Source organism: Stegostoma tigrinum, chromosome 13, assembly GCF_030684315.1.
Source record: "Stegostoma tigrinum isolate sSteTig4 chromosome 13, sSteTig4.hap1, whole genome shotgun sequence".
Taxonomy (NCBI): Eukaryota; Metazoa; Chordata; class Chondrichthyes; order Orectolobiformes; family Stegostomatidae; genus Stegostoma; species Stegostoma tigrinum.
Genome location: NC_081366.1, coordinates 35,762,563 through 35,783,132, shown reverse-complemented (window position 1 = coordinate 35,783,132; position 20,570 = coordinate 35,762,563). Strand labels below are relative to the sequence as shown.

The window sequence follows — 20,570 nt, the reverse complement described above, 5'->3', positions numbered from 1 at the left end:
TGCTTTCATTTGAGAGTGTAATATTATTAATTTGTCTCAAGTTACTGCAATCATTTGCAGACCTGACGATATTAATTACCTTCAGTTTATATTTCTGTCAGGACAAGCTTCATAAATGTTTGGGAATGTATGCTGAATAAGTACATAAATGGTCTGTCATCCTGCTGCAAAGAGGCAATCTACACTAAGTATCCTTAACTTGTGCTATGTAGTATTACATTGTCTGTAAAATTGAACAGCTTATTTTTCCTAGGTGAACGAATTTTTGCTCCTTGTATTTGTTGGATTTTTCATTGAACTTTGTGACAAAGCCCCCAGAAGCTCCTTAGCATTAGATTACATTAAAGAAATGGAATATACAACATCTTGTGTTCATTGATTTGGTCAGTTTGGTTTTTGTGTTTCTTTTCAGAGACCTCAGATATTTAAGACATTGACCATCGGTGGCCATCGGAAAATTATAATCTTCAGATTATAGGCAGTTCTTTTCAGGACAAATCTGGAAAACAATGAAAACTGTTCTCTTAATATTTTATGTTAACATCTATTGCTCTGAAAATAACCATATACAAAACAAGTAAAGAGGGCATAGCAGACAAAAACAGCTTTGATGTACAGGAAACTGAGGCACAAATACCTCTCTGATGAACGGTCTAGGCCCGAAACGTCAGCTTTTGTGCTCCTGAGATGCTGCTTGGCCTGCTGTGTTCATCCAGCCTCACATTTTATTATCTTGGAATCTCCAGCATCTGCAGTTCCCATTATCTCTCTCAAATACTATCCATCACGTTGTGTGGCACTAGCATCCAAGCTAAATGGGATAGCTTCAGACCAGATCTAGCAGCTGCAAAATGGGCACCATGAGGTGTTGTGAGCCCTTGGGAACAACTGAATTATATTCAACCGCTAGCCAAATGCTCATGGCCTGGTACATCCATTAGTCTACCATTTGCCATCAAGCTAGGGGATCACCCCTAGTTCAGTGTGGAGTGAGGGAAAGCATACTGGAACAGCACCAGGCATACCTAAAAAATGACATGTCAACCTGGTGAAGCTTCAGCACTGAACTGATGCATATCAAACAGAAGAGGGGCTTTCAATCTAACAACCAACCAATCCGATCGAAGCTCTGTAGTTCTGCCACATCCAGACATTTGTGGCAGCAAATAACTAAGCAACCACCAGGATGAGGAATCTGTCAACATCCTAATCCTCAGTGATGGAGTCATCCAACACTTCAGCGTAAAAGGGAAGACTGAAGCATTTTCAACCATCTTCAGAATGTGCTGAGTGAATTACCCTGATGCTGTTCCTGTGATACACTTGCACAGAAATAACCTACTCTCGAAAGCCACGTTTGGGATATACAGGAGCCATTCGTCTCCTAACCTCATTATAACCTTGGTGCAAATGTACTTAACAAGAGAGCTGAACCCTTATGAAATGGGAATGATTTCCTTCAACATCAAGGCAGCATTTACCCAAGGGTGGAAGCAGGAGCCTGGCAAAATTAGAGCAAATGGGAATTGGAGAAAACTCCACTGTTTGGAGTTATACCAGATACAAGGGAAGATAATTGTGGTTGTTGGAGATCAATTAATTCAGTCACCAGGCCATGCTGCAAGAGTTCCTCAGTCCTAATCTCTTCTATCTTCATCTGCTTGGTTAATGATCTTGCCTCCATTATTAGGTCAGAAACGGGATTGCTCAATGATAATTGTACATTATATAGTAATAATTTGCAGCTCCGTGGTTACTGAAGCAAGACGTTTCATTTGAGCAAGACTTGCACAAGCTCACGATTTGGTTTAATAAAGCAGCAAGTAACGCTTATGTCATATAAGTGCTTATAATAAGAGAAAATCTTATTAATCTCTCCTTGACATTCAGTGTCATTAACCTGCTAAATCCCTGATTAACTACTCCTGGGATTACCTTTGATCAGAAACATAACGGAACCAGCTACATAAATACTATGATGGCATATATAGCTCAAAGGCAAGGAATTCTGCAATGAATTATTCATTGGTCCCCTCAGCCTGTTTACCATTTATAAGAGGAAAATTAGGAGTGTGATGGAAAACTGTCCACTTGCTTGGCTCAGAGCAGCTCCAGCAACTCCTGAAGATCAGTACTAGCTAGGACAAAGCAACCTGCTTGATAGCCACCCTATCTATCATTTTAAATGTTTACTTGCCCTGCCGCCAAAGCACACTTGATGCAGTGTGTACTACCCACAAGATGCACTGCAGCAACTTGACAAACTTTTCTCGGCAGCACCTCACAAACAGTGATATCTCCCTCAAGAAGTGCAAAGTTAGAGGGTCCGTGAGAGCACCAAGTTCCATTCTGAACCACATGCTATCCTAACTTGAGAGACTCCATGAGGGTGGTTCCACAATCATTGAGTGCAAAACTGGCACAGAATAATTTGCAGTAGACAAGCAATCCACTCTAAGATAATTATCCCAGGCAGTGAAAGTGAAAATTATTCCTATAGCTTTACACAGGTGAGTTGCAGCATAAATGATGCTGGACTGCTACTGCCTGGCAGAACCCGCTTAAACTGTTCTAGTGCCAAAATATTTTGGATATCAATCAAGAACTTAAAAAAAAAAGTGAGATGTGCTCATTCATGAGACTTGGAAGGAAAAAAAACAAAGAACTACGGATGCTGGAAATCAGAAACCAGAACAGGAATTTCTGAGAAAACTCAGCAGGTCTGGCAACATCTGTGTTCTGAAGAAGGAGCACAACCTGAAATGTTAACTCTGCTTTCAGTCCACAGATACTGCCAGACCTGCTTGGTTCTCCCAGAATTTTTGTTTATGAGAATTAGATTTATTTGTTATGTTTAACTTGTTACAAGCAGACAGAACAAAAGTCATGGTCTTAAAAATTTAGTGGACAAGTTAGAATTCCTCCATGTTTAAAAAACAAAATATTGCATCCGGCCCTGGAGACACTATTTGATGACTAGTTGCTCAGGTGCCCCCTACAGAGCAAAAGATTGGTGCAGCACTGTTACATTCGATCCATTGCACCTGTCTTGTGATACCTTTTATGTCCTGTAATTTCTTCAGCATGTGTTTAACTTTGGCAGGCAGTGTAGATTGTGCGGTTTTCTATGTTCTGGAAGCAGGACAAAATATGCTATACTGTCCATCTATAAGATCATTGAGATGTGTTTATATATTTGCTAAGCAAATGGTTTTAAGTCAGTATTAATTTCTCTGTTATGGGCAAGATGAATATAGTTTCAATGGTGAAGATCCGCAGGATAGGTTAAGTATCCTGCTGCACCTTTTTTTGTCCAGGTACAAGCTTTGGAATTTAAAATGAATAATTGCACAGGAGAATTTTTTTAAAACTGTTCATGTGGACAAAATATTCACATTCAATATTACAATGTACTGAAATGACAGAAATTCTTAATCAGGGTATTAGATAATATTGTTTATATATTTATAATGCTTAAGCATGTTACAACAAATTGAGTGCTGCTCCATGAAATTACATTTTGTTGCATTTTAATTTTTCTAGGTTGCTTCCTACCTATTTTTGCATTGTCACTTGCAGTCAATGAGTTTCTTGTAATTCTTTTTGTAGTACAGCACTGTTCTGTGAGTTCATTACTGCAAATTCATTGCAAGTTAACTTGCAATCGATTACTTGGAATTTCTCTGTCCCATGTATGTTATCATCCAGTTTAAATTGCTGGCTAGTAAATACATGTTGAATTTACATCCTATTATAATAAATGAGGTGAGGTTTGTATAAATTAGTCTATGTTTAGATTTTTGTAATCTTAAAAAAAGTAGTGAAATGAACACATCTTTTATACCCATGGCAAAAATTATCCATATTTTGTAGACAACGTTCTACACTGTATTCATAGGAAGCTCAACTACTGTATAACGAAAGCCAGTTCATTCGCAGATGAATCCTGGATTGTTATCCCACCACTTGAATGACAATACTGTGCAAACCTGTATCAGCCGATGAAACAAAACTTTCAAATTCCATTAGTCTGGCCTGAAATCAACCTTGAATCCTAAAAGCTAAATGATAGTATTCGTATCCCATTATTGCTTGATATTAAAGTTTGTGAACACACCTGGGGTAGATGGTGTTAAGGTGCAGATCAGCCATGAATGAAGAGACTGGATTAGAGGCCAAATGGTCTTCATCCTGTATGTGTTGTGTTCATGTATGATGTTTCTACAAAAGCGGTGAATCAGCCTGACACTTTTTGCGATCATGTTTAAGTCAGTCTGAAATGTTATTGCCTTGAAGAAACTAGCAAAAATAAGAGTTGAGTTTGTGCACTTTTTAAAAACTGGCATAGCAAGAACAGCAGAGACAACACACTGTGGGGCTGAAGGAACACAGCAGGACAGGCAGCATCAGAAGAGCAGGAGAGTTGACGTTTCAAGTCGGGGCCCTTCTTAAGAAAGACCCTTCTTTTGAAAGTTGCACTGCTTTTTGCTCAGCACGTTTTTCAGTTTATAATGAGAATTTTTTCAAAAACTTTGTTTAGCCTTTGTAGCTGACATGTTTTAGTTTTAGAACTTTTAGTATCTAATATTCTTTTACCTCAGGATAGGGAGGGTTCTGTATTGGGTCTATGGCTACAAGTAGTTGTTCAAGAGGGGAGGGTGGGAAAGATTAGCAAAAGTGAGTGAGTCAGTAAAGAAAGGGATTGCAACAGGCAGAGATGTGAATAAATTCAGAAATTGAAATTAGAGCATAATTGGTTGAAAAGATCTTTGAGAGGGAAGAGTGAGAAAAAGATGAGTAAATCACAACGTCACGTTTCCACTCAAATATGAGAACGATATTGATGATACGTGAGCAGGTACATAAAGGATTGGAGTCAGTTAGCTGAGTTTGCTGGTGGGGAATGATGGCAACAGCAAGGGTTCAATTCCTGAACCAGTTGAGGTTACCATGAAGGACTCATCTTCTTAACCCCTCCCCTCACTTGAGGTATGATGACCCTCCGGTTAAACCACCACCTGTTTGTCTCTAATGATAGAGTAGCCTTATGGTCTGGTAGGAATATGGTGACTTTACCTTTTATGTGGAGGATGTCCAACTACGTCTGATTATTTCCTTATCCTGCATCAACATTAGTCATGGACTTAATAGGTAACAAAAAGGAGCACTGACTGGTGTTCTTTTCATCTTTGTACCACGTTTGTAATTGCATCACTACCTTCCACCACCACTTTCTGCATTGTAACAAATGTTCTTATAATTCATTTAATATAGAAAAATGTCCCAAACCACTTGTAAAAGGTGTAATCAAACAGATACGTGTAAAGCTAAAGAAAAATATATTAGGATTGACGTGAAGGTGTGAAAGAAGGAGGGTGAAGAGAATTCCTGAATTATGAACAGAAAAAGCCAAAAGAGACCCCTGCCAAAGATGAGTTGATGGGAAAGGGGTATGTACAATGTTGGAACTTAAATTTAGAAATTTTGTGATTGTGTCTGAGCCGTGCAGAACTAATGTCCAATGAGAAAAATAGTGATGGATGAAGGAGATGAATGAATAGGATACGAGCTGCATATTTTTGTATGAACCAATGCTTGCAAAGCATTAAAGACTCAAATTTGATAAAAACTGCATTAAAACAGTCAAGTCTGGAGAAGTCAAAGGCATAGATTAATTGTTTGAGTGGTAGATGGCTCAAAGGTTGTGTTGTGGTGATAAAATTTGACAGTCTTTACAAATATGAAGTTATGGATTGAGAATTGCACTTGGGATTAAATAAAATTTGAATTTGTGAGCTGCATGGATCAGCACAAATGACTAGGTTGTAAGTGTAGAATTGTTTGAGAGAATGTAGAATTTGTGAGTGCATAAGATGATTACTTTGATCTTTTCAATGTTTAATTGGAGGAATTTGAAGTTCATCTAAATTGGATGGTAGTCTGACTAGACCGAGGTAGTGGCAGGATCAAAACAAATTATGGAGAAAGGGAGCTGGTGGTTATCAATGTACGTATCTGAAGATTTGGGACAGTTTCCATGTCCTTGAGGTTTTGCAAGCGGATGAGGATAAAATCATGGTTATTTTCCCTGGGGAAACTCCAGAGGTAACTGGTAGGATAGAAGACACCATTGCTGAAAATGCTTGGCTGCAATTGAATTGTTAAGAGTGGAATCAAATGGGAACAATCCCATTTGAGCTGTTCAGATGGTAAGTGGAAAAGTGTCGTTTGGTCAACCATGTCAGATATTGCAGGAGGGATAATGTACAGTGGACACAGATTCATTTCATTAGGAATGTAATTATACTTAAACCAGATTGACCAGGTCTGTGTGGCTCAGTAACACTGGAGTCAATGCATTTTTGAGCCTGGGATATATGTAATCTAGATCTCATTTTTTAATGGTTGCCTCATCGGACAATGCAGCCTATAATCCATTATTTGATACATGATTCATGCTGGTGACAATGAGGTATTGCTTGCCATTTAGTTAGTATATTTTAAAAACTGAGAACTCTAAATTTATTTTGGTTTTTTTCCATTTAAGTTATTGCAGTTTACCAATTCAACAAGAACAGTTTTTGATCACACCGGTAGCTGCTGCATTGTGACACTCTTTCAAGAAAGATAGTTGACAATAGCTGCATAGAGTTGGAGGTTTATGCTGATGCCTGGTCTGTCACTAAATATTCAGAAACATTTTTCTAAATATAAGGGTGTTGTTTGTAAAGCTAATGAATATTATTCAAAGTAATGGGTAGATGAGTGCAATACAGAGCTTGATGCAGACCTGACCTTATTCTGACTTCTTTATTCTTTATTCTTTATTCTTTATTCTGACTTCTTTATTCTTTATTCTTTATTCTGACTTCTTTATTCTTTATTCTGAAACCAGCAAAGCTCTGATAGGAATATTTGGTACAGCAAAGAATGTTGATGTCTTGCAGCTTTCAGATTCACCGTTTTATATTCAGAATACATTTATTCATCAATTTACTTTAACAAAGTCTTTTGCTTTCATGCAAATATCAGTAGGAGCCAGCTGGAATCGACATTGGGTGCATGACACTTGTGGGGGGGGGGGGGGGGGGGGGGGGTGCGGGGAACAACAAGACCACAGAGAAAAGGTAGAAGGCAGTGTACAAATTACAATAGCTGGAGATTGCACAATGTAACTAATGTATAGCCTCTTACTTTTCTCACTTACACTGTTTTCATTTTCTGTCTGCCAGGTGTTGTATATATGAGTGGCCGTGTTTATGCAGTGGGAGGATTCAATGGATCGCTGAGAGTCCGGACTGTGGACGTGTATGATGCAGTCAAGGACAACTGGACATCCATTGCCAGTATGCAAGAGAGACGAAGTACTCTTGGAGCAGCAGTGTTAAATGATTTACTCTATGCGGTTGGTGGATTTGATGGGAGTACAGGTACAGTGGGTTGTCCATGAATTTTTTTTTAACCCTTTCTCCATCTGTGTTCTTCTTTATTTTACAATTCTATTCACCGCTTACAGAAAATCGGCAATTTAGTTCTCATTTGTACTAATAGAGGGTTGTAGCCTTCTGAATCATCACTTTTTCATGAGAGTTTAGAAGAATGACGGGGATAATCTCATACAAACCTACAAAATTCTAATGGTACCAGACAGGGTAAATGCAGGAAGGAGATCCCAATGACCATGGAGTCCAGAACCAGGGGTCACAGTCTAAGAGCAGGCCACATAAGACAGAGATGAGGAGAAATTTGTTCATGCAGACAGTGGTGAGCCTGTGGAATTCCCTATCACAGAAAACTATTGAGGCTAAAACAGTGAATGTTTTCAAGAGAAGTTTCATATCGCTGTTAGGGCTAAAGGGATCCAAGGCTCTGGTGAGAAAGTGGGAACAAGGTGTTGAGTTGGATGATCAGTCATGAATGTAATGAATGGTGGAACAAGCTCAAAGTGCCGAATAACCTATTCCTTCCTGGTCTTTTCCTGTTTATATCAATAAGCCCCATTATATGTCACACTTGTGTTATCACAAAGTGAGGGAAGCTGCTTAGCTTGTTTTGGTACATGCACATTAAATGTTAAAAGTTGCCTCATGTCATCCAATTATTTTGCATGAATGGACCAATGAGTGGTAAACAGAGTTCAGATAAATGTGCGGTGCTGCATTTTTGTAGGGCAAATTGGGGCAGGACTTACACACTTAATGGTTAGGTCCTGGGGAGTGTTGCTGAACAAAAAGACCTTGGAGTGCAGGCTCACACTTCCTTGAAAGTGGAGTTGCACATAAACAGATTGGTGAAAAAGATATTTGGTATTCTTGCTGTTATTGGTCATTGCAGGGAGTATAGGAGTTGGGAGGCTGTACAGGACGGTCGTTAGGCCACTTTTGGATTTCTGTTCTCCCTGCTATTGAAAGGATGTTGTGAAACTTGAAAGGGTTCGGAAAAGATTTATGAGGATGTTGTCAGAATTGGAGGTCTGAGCTATAGGGAGAGGCTAAATTGATTGGGGCTATTTCCTCTGGACCGTTGGAGTCTGGGAGATGACCTTATAAAAGTTTATAAAATCATGAGGGGCATGGATAGGGTAAATAGTCAAGGTCCCCCCCTGGTAGGGGAGCCCAAAACTAGAGAACATATGTTTAAGGTGAGAGGGGAAAGATTTAAAAGGGATCTAAGGGGCAACTTTTTCACGCAGTGGGTGGTGCATGTATGGAATGAACTGCCAGAAGAAGTGGTGGAAGCTGGTAAATTACAACATTTAAAAGACATCTGGATGTGTATATGAATAGGAAGGGTTTAGAGGAATATGGGTCAAATTCTGGCAAATGGGACCAGATTAATTTAGGATGTCTGATTGGCATAGATGAATTAGACTGAAGGATCTGTTTCCATGCTGTACATCTCTATGACTCTCTTAATTCAGTTTATTTTGTATATTTTTGTTGTTACTGATTGTAGCAAATATATTAAAATTAATGAGGTTACTGATCATTTGTCTCAATTTCTTTTCTGATTACAGCAGTCATGCCTTGGAACCAGTAGAAATATACGTATAATTAAAAAGATGTTTAAGCATAATTTTCCCAAACTGGCCCAGTACAATTAGCACTCTCACTTAGTTTTCACATTCATTCAATCTTCTGAGGCTTGCGTTTCTGTAAGGGAATATTCTTAATCCTGATGTATTTAATCCTTGACCTGTATCTTCATTTAATAACAAATAAATCTTTGATTTAATGCTTGTATTACTTTTTTAGTTCTGAAAATGAAATGATTATACCATTTTCTTCCCCTGTTAAGTAGGATTATCATCAGTGGAGGCTTATAATTACAAAATCAATGAATGGTTTTTTGTGGCACCCATGAACACTAGAAGAAGTAGTGTTGGTGTTGGAGTTGTGGAAGGTAAGAGAAAAAGATGACAGATGTTTTATAGCCCAAGGTGTTTCCTGAGAGTTCGCTATTCCAAATATTATCCCGTAAAGAAAGAAATGAATGGAATAAAAGAATTGTACTTACTTGATCTTTGAGTCCTTTACCTGTATTGTTTAATAGTTCGAATAAATAAAAATTAATTAATTTTTCATCTTAGCTCTGACCCGAAATTGTTAAAATTCAATCCTGATGATGTAAATTTAGGTACTTTTTATAAAGACTTCATAGTGGAAAATAAGCTTTTAATTAAATGAAACAATCTGATCAGACATCATTTATTGTTTCCTAAAGCAAATGGTCAATTTAAAGATTATTCTTTTTACAATTTTTTTTAAGTGGGACCGTTCTCCTGAAGGCTGTAAGTCATTGTGTGGCCATTTACCTTGTCACTGGTCTATTGCATGCTAAATGTGTGTTTATCTTGATGAAGATGTCTCTGATATCATATGGCATGATAACACAAAAAATTCAAACCCACACAGCAGAGAGAAATGAACATTGTGTACTGTACCCACAGCATGTTGTGATGAAGAGAACAATATAAATGTGAGTTTCGCAAAGGTTAATTGGTGATTTCAAACCACACATGCCCCCCCAGACGCTTCTTGATTTGTGTAATTTTGTTTTTTATCTTTCCTTCTAAGAAAGCATCTTGCATCTCCCACATTTCAGAATTCACAGTTAATTTGTTCTTCTTAAATATCCTTGCTTCTGGCTGGAGAATAGAGACTACTGAAAACAATTTCTTCTAAATTAAGGGCATTTTATTTAAACATTTGATTTTTGCAAAGCATGTTTGGAACGTTTTATTTCCTATATGTTTTCTTATTTTCTAAGTGTTCATTGCATTGATTAATGATATAACATGTGATAATTAATCATATCAAATTAGGCTTGCCAGAGTTTGAAATTCATGAATTATATTAGTTGCAAATTTTTCACAAAAAGTATATCGGAATTTACAATTCCAGTCTACTCAAGTTTAATAATAGCTCAGATTTCTAGTCTTCAAGAAGGAGGTATCCAGCCAAATCATTTAAACCGAATAATTATCTTTATTCTAAACGTAACTGGTGAGACAGCCCTGCAAAAGCTCCCATTGTGGAATTCTTTCACTTCAGCTGTTCTGTTCTGTGTCCCAGATATTTGAAAACAGAAACGTTTTAATGATGCTTCTGCACAGAACAGTAATTGCTACATGGGAGTAAACAACATAAGTAGGGAAGGAAAACATTGTTTTGAATTTTATGCAACATCCTGAATACAATTCAATCTTATGTCAATTCTTATCAAGTAAAGAACTGTGGATTCTGGAAATCTGAAATAAAGATGAAAAATGCTGGAAATACTCATCAGGACTGGTGGTATCTTTGGAGACAGAAACAAGTATGAGTTCTTCAGGTTTATGCCTTTCGTCACTTCTGATGTTTGGAATTGCTCACTTGCTTGTGCTGTTTCCATCTCTCTGTCTCTCCCTCACATCTTATTTCCTGTTCTCTCCTTGATCGAACAACTAGTATTGAGCAAGAAACAAAACAGTGTTTAACAGTTTTGAAATGCATGTGTTGATTGTTAATATACCCTCTATCTCCTCAGGCAGGTTGTACGCAGTAGGTGGCTATGATGGAGCATCACGCCAATGTCTTAGCACTGTTGAAGCATATAATCCAGTCAGCAATGAATGGACATATGTTTCAGATATGAGTACACGTCGTAGTGGTGCAGGTTTGTTTTTTATTTGGTGTGATGTCTAGTAATTGAGACCCTTCTGCATGTCTTTTGAAATCAAACATCATTTCAAAATAATCTAGCCTGAAAAATCAGCATTGGTGTATAAAAGGCAAATTATGTTTAACAAATCTGCTAGAGTTTTCAGAGGATGTAACTAGTAGAACAGATAATGGAGAACCGGTGGATAGTTTATTTCGATACTAACGTTGTACAGGGCCTTGGTAAGACCATGTGTGGAGTATTAAATGCAGTTTTTATCTCCCTACCTAAGGACAGATATACTTGCCATTGAGGGAGTGCTGCAGAGTTTCGCTAGGCTGATGGCAAGGATGGCCGGACTGTTGTTTGGGGAGAGATCGGTTTCATCGGACCTGTATTTGTGTGAATTTAGAAGGATGAGAGGGACTGGATTAAAATGTATAAAATTCTAACAATTCTGGACAGACTAAATGCAGGGAGGGTGTTTTACTAGGTTGGACAGTCTAGTAGCACTCTAGTGAAATCATCATCCTTTGTGACTGTGAACTTGGAAAACAGTTCCTCCTCTACTTGGTCTGTCAGCAGCTTTTAAAATGGTTGACCACATAATCATCCGCCACTGTATTCAGCTGGGTGAAACTGCTTGCAGCTGGATCTGTTCTTATCTATTCAGTTGTAGTCAGACAACCATCTGAAGTGGCTTCTCTTCTTGCTCCTGTACTACCACAACTAGAGGTACCTATGGATACTTTCTTGACCACTGCCCCTTTAGTTCCTGATTTCTATGTAGCCAATTGATGACCTCATTGAAAACACATCAGGTTCATGTACGCTGATGACACCCCCACTACCTCACCACAACCTTTCTTCGTTCTTCAAATTGTCTCTAAATTGTCATGCTGCTTATCTGTTATCCCGTACTGAATGAGCAGAAATTTCCTCAAATATTAGGGAGATCAAGTTAAAGCTGGCATTTTTAGGCCTGCCACAAATTACATTCCTTAGCCATTATCCCTTTGACATCTGTGGTAGGGAAGGTGCTAGGAGCTATTATTAAAGATGTTATAGTTTTGAGTCATAGACTCATACAGCATGGAACCAGACCCTTCAGTACAACCAGTTCATGCTGATCATAAACACAAATTAAACTGGTCCTGTCTGTCAGCGCTTGACCCATTTCCCTTCAAACTTTTCTTGTTCATGTGCTTGCCTAAATGTCTTTTAATTGCTGTAACTGTACCTGCACCCACCATTTCCTCAGAAATCCATTCCACATGCAAACCACTCTGTGTAAAAAGAAAAAGTGCCCCCATATCTTTTTTAAATCTCCCCCCCCCCCCCCGCAAAATGCCTCTTAGCCTTGAAACTTCCCACTCTAATGAAAAGATACCTGCCATTCACCTTTTCTATACCCCTTGTGATTTTACAGACCTCTATAAGGCCACCCCTCAACATCCTATGCTCCAAGGAAAAACATTCCAGCCTATTCAGCTTGTCCATGCAGCTCAAACCCTCCACTCCTGACAACATCCTGGTAAACCTTATCTGAATTCTCTCTAGCTTAATAATATCTTTCCTATTACAGGGAGACTAGAACAGCACGCTGTACTCCAGAAGAGGCCTCATTAACATCCTGTAACCTCCACATTAACTTCCCAACTCAAAAGTCTGAACAAAGAAGGAAAGTGTGCTAAATGCCTTCTTAATCATCCTATCTATATGTGATGCAAACTTCAAAGAATGATGTACCTGGACCCCTATGTCTGTCTGTCCTCCAGCGCTATACAAGGCCTTTAGAAAAGGTAGATAATCGGGGAGAATCGATATGGTTTTGTGAAAATGAAATCATTTTTGGCTAGTTTATTTGAGGTCGTTGAGGAAATACTTGCTGTGGATAAAGAGGAACTGGTGGATGTACTGTACTTAGATTTACAGAAGGCATTTGATAAGGTGCCATATCAAACATCATTGCAGAAAATAAAAGCTTATAATGTGGGTGGGGTGCTGGCGGTGGTGGTGGGGGAAGGTGGTAACATTTTAGCAGAGCTGGAAGTTTGGCAAACCAACAGAAGGTGGGAAATAAGCATAAATGGGTCACTTTCCGGTTGGCAAGATGTAATGAAGAGGTTCATTGCCGTGGTCTCAACTTTTTACATGAGTGATTTGGATGAAGGGACTGAAAGTATGGTTGCTCAGTTTATTGATGATGCGTACATATGAAAGAAAATTAGTTGTGATTTCATTTGATTTGAATTGATTTATTAGTCACATGTACCGAGGTATGGTGAAAGTGTTGTCTTGCATGCTTTGCAGTCAGATCGTACTGTACAGGTGCATCGTGGCAACAGAGCAGGGTACAGGATACAGTGTTACAATTGCCAAGAAGGTGCAGAGAGATCAACATTAACATTTAAGAGGTCCATTCAAAAGCATTGTAACAGCAGGAAGAAGACGTAAGGAAGCTTTAAAGAGATGTAGATAGCTTAATTAAGTAGACAAACATCTATAATGTGTGAAAATGGGGAAAAAAAGGTCCATTTCAGCCAGGAGAATAAAAATAATATTATCTAACTGATGAGAGAATGAGGAGCTCTGAGATGCAGCGAGATCTAGATACCCTAGTGTGTGACTCCCCAATTAGTGTGCGGGTGCAGCAAGTAATTAACAAATGTAATAGAATGTTATGGTTCCTTGTGAAGGGAGTTTAATGCAAAAGTAGTTAAGATATGTTTGCTATGCAGGGCATTGCTGAAATCACATCTTGAATGTTGTGTGTAATTTTCATCTCCTTCATCAAGGAAGGATGTAAATGTCAGTTCAGAGAATGTTTTACTAATTTATTTTCTAGACCATAAGACATAAGCTGAATGGCCTGTTTCTACTCCTATCAAGTCTGCACCACCAGTCAATGAGACCATGGCTAATCTGATAACTCTGAGCTCTATTTTTGTGGGACATTATAAAAGTTCCCTGAAAATCTGAATATACTGAATATACAATTTCCCCCTTATCTATTTTGTGAACTACTTCCTCAAAAAAAAGTTGTGTCAAACATGATTTCCCTTTTATTATTCCATGTTGACTGTGGCTAATCTTACTGTTATTTTCTAAATGTTCTATTATCACGCCTATGATTACAAATTCTAACATTTTCCCTTTTTTGTCATTGGTGGGATGTGAGTGTTGCTGGCTGGGCTAGCATTTACTGATCATCAGTAGTTGCCCTTGTGAAGGTAGTGGTGAGTTGCCTTCTTGAACCGCTGCAGCCCACGTGCTGTAGGTTGACAAACAATGCTGTTAAGGAGGGAATTTCAATTGAATACACTGTAAACTACCACTGATGTTAGGTTAAGGTGAGACCTATGAACTCCCAACAGTTCAATAGGTACATAAAATATATGGTCTGATACTGGGTTATAAAGAACTTTTCTCAAATTAAACTGTTCATCAGTGCTGAGTTAGCTGGTCTTGATCGTGATGATGGTGTACATTATAATTAGCTTCTGTATTTAGGAATACTGACCAAATTCCCTCACTGGATCTTGAGCAACTCGTGTTGTGATACATATGTGTGAACATTCAAGAGGATAAGACTGAACCTGAGTGTTAGCACCACCACCCTCTCCCAAGCACCCCACCCCTAGTTCCAACTCCCAACACTAAATAAAAGGGTCTAGGCCCGAAACGTCAGCTTTTGTGCTCCTGAGATGCTGCTTGGCCTGCTGTGTTCATCCAGCCTCACATTTTATTATCACTAAATAAAAGCCTACTGTGATTTTGTTTACTAAGCCCACATAGGGAAGGGAGTCCAGAAGGAGTTACTATCTATAGTAGAGGAGTAAGGGAAGGATAATGGAGAGATAAAAGGATATTCCTCAACCTGAAGAGCAACATAGAACCCTCATCATGTCAACAGAAAGGAAACATTGCTTGTTAACCTTTCAGTAAAGTCATTTCCTTGTATTAGCTAATGGTCCACTAAACAGAATACATTTGTATGATTTGTATTGCAAAGGAAAGTGTTTTATTCATTTTCTTATACGTTTATTACAGGGGTGGGGGTTCTGAATGGCCAATTGTATGCAACTGGGGGTCATGATGGACCTTTGGTGAGGAAAAGTGTCGAAGTGTATGACCCGTCCACAAACATTTGGAGGCAAGTGGCAGACATGAATATGTGTCGGAGGAATGCAGGTAAGAATCCATGTAGGCATCAGATTTTACCTTCTACCTGAAGGTCGACCAAACTTTAGTCAAATTAAACTTTCTGTCTTGTAGGAGTTTGTGCGGTAAATGGATTTTTGTATGTAATTGGAGGAGATGATGGTTCATCAAATTTAGCTTCTGTGGAATTCTACAATTCTATAACTGACAAGTGGACACTATTACCAAGCAATATGAGTACTGGAAGAAGCTACGCAGGTAAAGCTGTTGCAGGTTTGTAGCTAAGGTTGTTCTAACTGGGATGATATGCACCACTATGACACGCAAATTAAGATGCTGTACTTTATTTTTCAAAAATCCCTTCTCGTCTGAATGTTTTACATCCGTGCATTGTTGGAATTGATGTCATAGAGTCATACAACACAGAAACAGACTCTCCAGTCCATGCCTACCATAGTCGCAAACTAAACTAGTCCCATCTGCCTGTGCTTGGCCAACATCCCTTCGAACAACTCTTATTCATGTACTTACCTAAATGTCTTTCAAATATTGTAACTATACCCACAGCTACCACTTCCTCTAGAGGTTCATTCCACACATGAACCACTCTGTAAAAAAAATTGCCCCTCACATCTTTTTTTTAAATCTTTCTCCTGTCATCCTAAAAATATGCCACTACTCTTGAAATCCCCTACCCTAAGGAAAAGACACCTGTCATTCACCCTAGCTATACACCACATGATTTTATAAACCTCCAAAAGGTCAACTCTCAATCTTCTAAACTCCAGTGAAAAAAGTTCCATCCTTTCCAGCCTCTCCTTATGACTCAAACCCTCTATTCCCAGCAGCATCCTGGTAAATTTTTCTGAACCTTCTCCAATTTAATAATATCCTTCCTATAAAAGGGCAACCAGAACTCCAGAAGGTGGCTCACTGTCCTATACAACCTCAACATAATATTCGAACTTCTATACTCAGGGGTCTGAGCAAAGAAGGCAAGCATGCTAAATGCCTTAACCACCCTGTCTATGTGTGATACAAACTTCAAAGAATTATGTACCAGAACTCATAGGTCTCTTTGTTCTACAACACTACGCAAGACCTTACTTTTAATTGTTTTAGTCTTGCTTTTGTTTATTTTGCCAAAATGCAATACCTTGCATTTATCCAAATGCCACTCCAGTCCACTAACCCAATTGATCAAGGTCTCTTTGTAATCTTAAATAACCTTCCTCACTGTCCACTATACCATAAATCTTGGTGTCATCCCCAAACGTACTAACTAGGCTTTCTACATTCCCATCTAAATCATTCATATAAATGATAAAATTGGACACAGCACAGATTCTGTGGAATACCGCCTCCAGTTCAAAAAAAAACCTGCTACCATCACACTGTCTCTTGTTGTTGAGCCAATTTTGTATCCAATTGTATTTTAGTTTATTCCTTTTCAGATACTGAAGGATGGTTCTGCGGTCCACGTTCTGTTCCTTGTTAGTTTACATCTATGTTTTCATTTCCTTTTAAGCAGTTTCCTGGTCCTCCTCAGTCAGATTGATTGGTGCTGATGGCCAGGCTGACCATTTCCTGGCATTCTTTTTTTGCTATTTCATCAACTGCAATCTTTAACTTGTATTGTAAACCTCAGTAGATTTACCTTTCCCTCTGGGTGTTTGTGCCATGGAGGAATTTATCTGTTGCAGACTGGAAAATTTGTTTGAATAGCTGCTACTGCCTGTCTTTTGTCATACCTTTTTAGTGACTTTTCCCCATCCAGTATAACCAGTTTACCCCTCAAATTCATAATGTCCTTTCCTTGAAAACATGATCTTAGTTTTGAAATCAACTATGCCGTGTCTTTAAACTTAATGTGAAATTCTATCATTTATTGTCACTATTTCTCAAAGGCCCTGTTAGAGGAATGCTATTAATTAGCCTTTCTCATAACATAATATAAAATTCAAAACTGCCTTATCCTTGGTTGTTTTAATTTTGTCATCCATCAGAAAATTACTTGAGCTTTGAAATCTGTGCATTTAATGTATATAATCCTTTTTAACAATTTATCTTTAAAATAATTTCATGCAGAGGTAAAATAATAGTAATATTAGGCAGAATTTTCTAAGCCTCTGAATGATGTACACAATGCACTTTGCATTTACTTGGATGTTAACTGCATCTCTGTCTTGCCTTGACTTTTTTGCACATTGCTGCATCACTCAGGACTGACAGGTTCATGGTACTTTGTCTTACTTGCTTTTTTGTGTAGACAGAACAGGGTTAAAGTGGAGAGCTGAAGAACTAAATAAAAAGTTTTGGGATGTGGAGCAGCTCAAATGTGTTGGGGTAGACAGGGAGTGCAAGGCAGAAAGGAAACATCAAGATTTGGGAGGTCACCTAGATATACAGGAAGAGTGTGCAATTCACACTGAAGCACTACGTGTGTTGTCTTTTAGTTGTCATCCAAATCCCAAAAGTGCAGTGGAAGTGAAAAATGACTGCAACCCCACCAAATGGGGCAGAAAAAATGTTGTTGTATGAGTGAATGGGCCCTACTTGAGTGATGTGAAGCCTTTCAAGAGGCAGTTATGTAAGTCAGGCACTTACACAGTATACTTTTAAAGACGTTTGTTATTGCAGAAACATTTGTTATGATGGAACACTGCATGTGAATCTCATGAGGTGACAAATTATGTTGAGTAAAAATTCTGTGCACAAGCGATCTTGACCATGTCATTAACCATTGCATTTTAACCCTAGTAATCATTGTGAAGTAAAAGTAATGTCAGGTGAACTATAAAGTTCCACAATTCGCAAGGACATTCAAAGATCTCACAGGCTGCACAAAGTCATGGAACTGCTTTCTTCACACCTTGGACTGTACAATTCTCACACCATTATCTTATATGCAATGCTGCCTTTTTAGGATAATGTGAGGGAGAAGGTGTCATCGTTCTTAATACCCCAATACACTTCTAATTTAAGTGTGCAATATATAGCTGAATACGACAATTTATGTAACATGTCTATACTGAAGTATCTCATTGCCTCCTTGTCTGAGGCCTCCACGTCCCAGTGAATGAATGATGGTAAAATGTTACGTGCATTCTGCAATCCCATTACTGAGAAGTTCCTTGTTTCTGACATTCCCCACGTATCCTCGTTCGGTCTGTCACTAATGGATCCAGCCTCAGAACCTGTTGCATTCTCTGTAATAGCTGCAACGAGTGGACATAAAATATAAGGAACACATGCAACTGGAAGTTCAGGACCAGCAAAAACCTTCAGTGTATGTGCAGTAGCCTCCAAATGCAGAGTTTCCAGCAGAAGATTCCCTCATGTGAGGAAAGTGCAAGAGGTCCACAGTGTCTTGTCTTTGATGGAAAGCGCTCCACATTTGTGCCATACAAATGCCAGGCTATGACTGTCACAAACAAGAGACAATCTAACCACCGCCCCTTGGCATTCAACAATGTTATTTTTACTGAATCCCCCACTATCAACATCCTCGGGGTTACCATTGACCAGAAACTCAACTGGACTAATTAAACACGGTGGCTACGAGGGCTGGTCAGAAGCTGGGAACCCTGTGATGAGTAACTCACCTCCTGACTTCTCAAAGCCTGTCCACCATCTACAAGGCATGTCAGGAGTGTGACTGAATACTCCCCACTTGTCTAGATGAGTGCAGCCCCAACAACACTCAAGAAACTTGACACCAACTAGAACAAAAGAGCCCACTTGATTGGCACTACGTCCACAAGCTCCCTGCACTACTGACAATTGGTAGCAGCAGTTTGTGTTATCTACAAGATGCACTGCAGAAACTCACTATAAGATTCTCAGACAGCACCTTCCAAACCCATGACCATTTCCATGTACAAGGACAAGGACAGCAGATATATGGGAACACCATCACCTTCAAGTTCACCTTCAAGTTCCCATCCAAGACACTGACCACCTTGACTTTGAAATATATCATGGTTCCTTCACTGTCGCTGGGTCGAAATCCTGGAATGCCCTCCCTAACGGCATTGTGGGTTAACCTACAGCACGTAGACTGCAGCGATTCAAGAAGGCAGCTCATCACCACCCACTCAAGGGAAACCAGGGACGGGCAGTAAATGCTGGTCAGCCAGTGACGTTCACATCCCAAAAACGAATTAAAAAAGGATGAGGAAAGTTCATTGGCACCACTGATAGAGGATGTCCTGGAGCACCATGACAAAAGGTGTTATCTGCTGGAGCGTTCCAGATATAGGATCCTAGAGACATTACATATGTAGTGTTGAGAGCACCATATCACAAGGCTAATCCTCAATACAGTGCAAAACCAATTTCCACTAGGACCATACAATGTCTCCTTATGATGAGATTCCCGGTCTAGATATTTGTTGCAGTACAGTGCAGAGAGCCAATGAGGGTAGCCAATGGACGACAATGATTTGTGGGAGCTGCGAATTGAGGATGTTGATTAGCAGGATATCAGTTTACCCATGCTAAAGTGCAGCAGCGCAGCCACAATAACCCACTCAGGACGTTTTTATTAGCAACCTCTTTCAAAACAACTGAATTGGGTGTAATCATCATTCATTACTGTAAATCTGTTGATGCTGAATAGGCAAGCAGCCCCTGTATAATCTCAACTACAATTGCGGCTTCTCAGTTTGTTTTTCTTGTTAAGTCAAAGTTAGGATTGCAAATTTTTGGAAGCCTTCACAACCTCTGATGCTCCTTTATTCAATCGTTCAAAGCTTCAGGCTAGTATAAACCCTAGAGAAAGAATAGTGATCCTTCAGACAGGGTTCCAACATTATATGGCGCTAAGGATGGGTACCCCTTCTAGTTTCATTCTTTAAGCTACAGCTAAAATTGCACTTCATTAGACAGTTGATGTAAAGTGATCATTTATTTAGTAATGTAATATTCTGTTGACCATGAAGAGTCACCGGTGTCACTTATATGCTTTTATAAGGTTTTAGAACATAGAACATAGAACATAGAACAGTACAGCACAGAACAGGCCCTTCAGCCCACAATGTTGTGCCGACCATTGATCCTCATGTATGCACCCTCAAATTTCTGTGACCATATACATGTCCAGCAGTCTCTTAAATGACCCCAATGACCTTGCTTCCACAACTGCTGCTGGCAACGCATTCCATGCTCTCACAACTCTCTGCGTAAAGAACCTGCCTCTGACATCCCCTCTATACTTTCCTCCAACCAGCTTAAAACTATGACCCCTCGTGCTAGCCATTTCT

General features: G+C 39.1%; 1 protein-coding gene across 8 annotated transcripts in view; it reads left to right on the top strand.

Annotated features, from left to right (window-relative positions):
* The window catches only part of LOC125458535 (kelch-like protein 3), a 135,325-nt gene that overhangs the window by 107,865 nt on the left and 6,890 nt on the right, over positions 1–20,570 (top strand). For 7 of the 8 annotated variants that reach the window (XM_059650675.1, XM_048543894.2, XM_059650674.1 and 4 more), the window contains 5 exons: positions 7,233–7,430; positions 9,301–9,402; positions 11,029–11,157; positions 15,196–15,336; positions 15,421–15,579. In XM_059650675.1, the coding sequence (XP_059506658.1) occupies positions 7,233–7,430; positions 9,301–9,402; positions 11,029–11,157; positions 15,196–15,336; positions 15,421–15,579 (729 nt within the window). The remainder of the gene's footprint in view (positions 1–7,232; positions 7,431–9,300; positions 9,403–11,028; positions 11,158–15,195; positions 15,337–15,420; positions 15,580–20,570) is intronic. The other variant, XM_048543896.2, reaches the window with a different exon arrangement.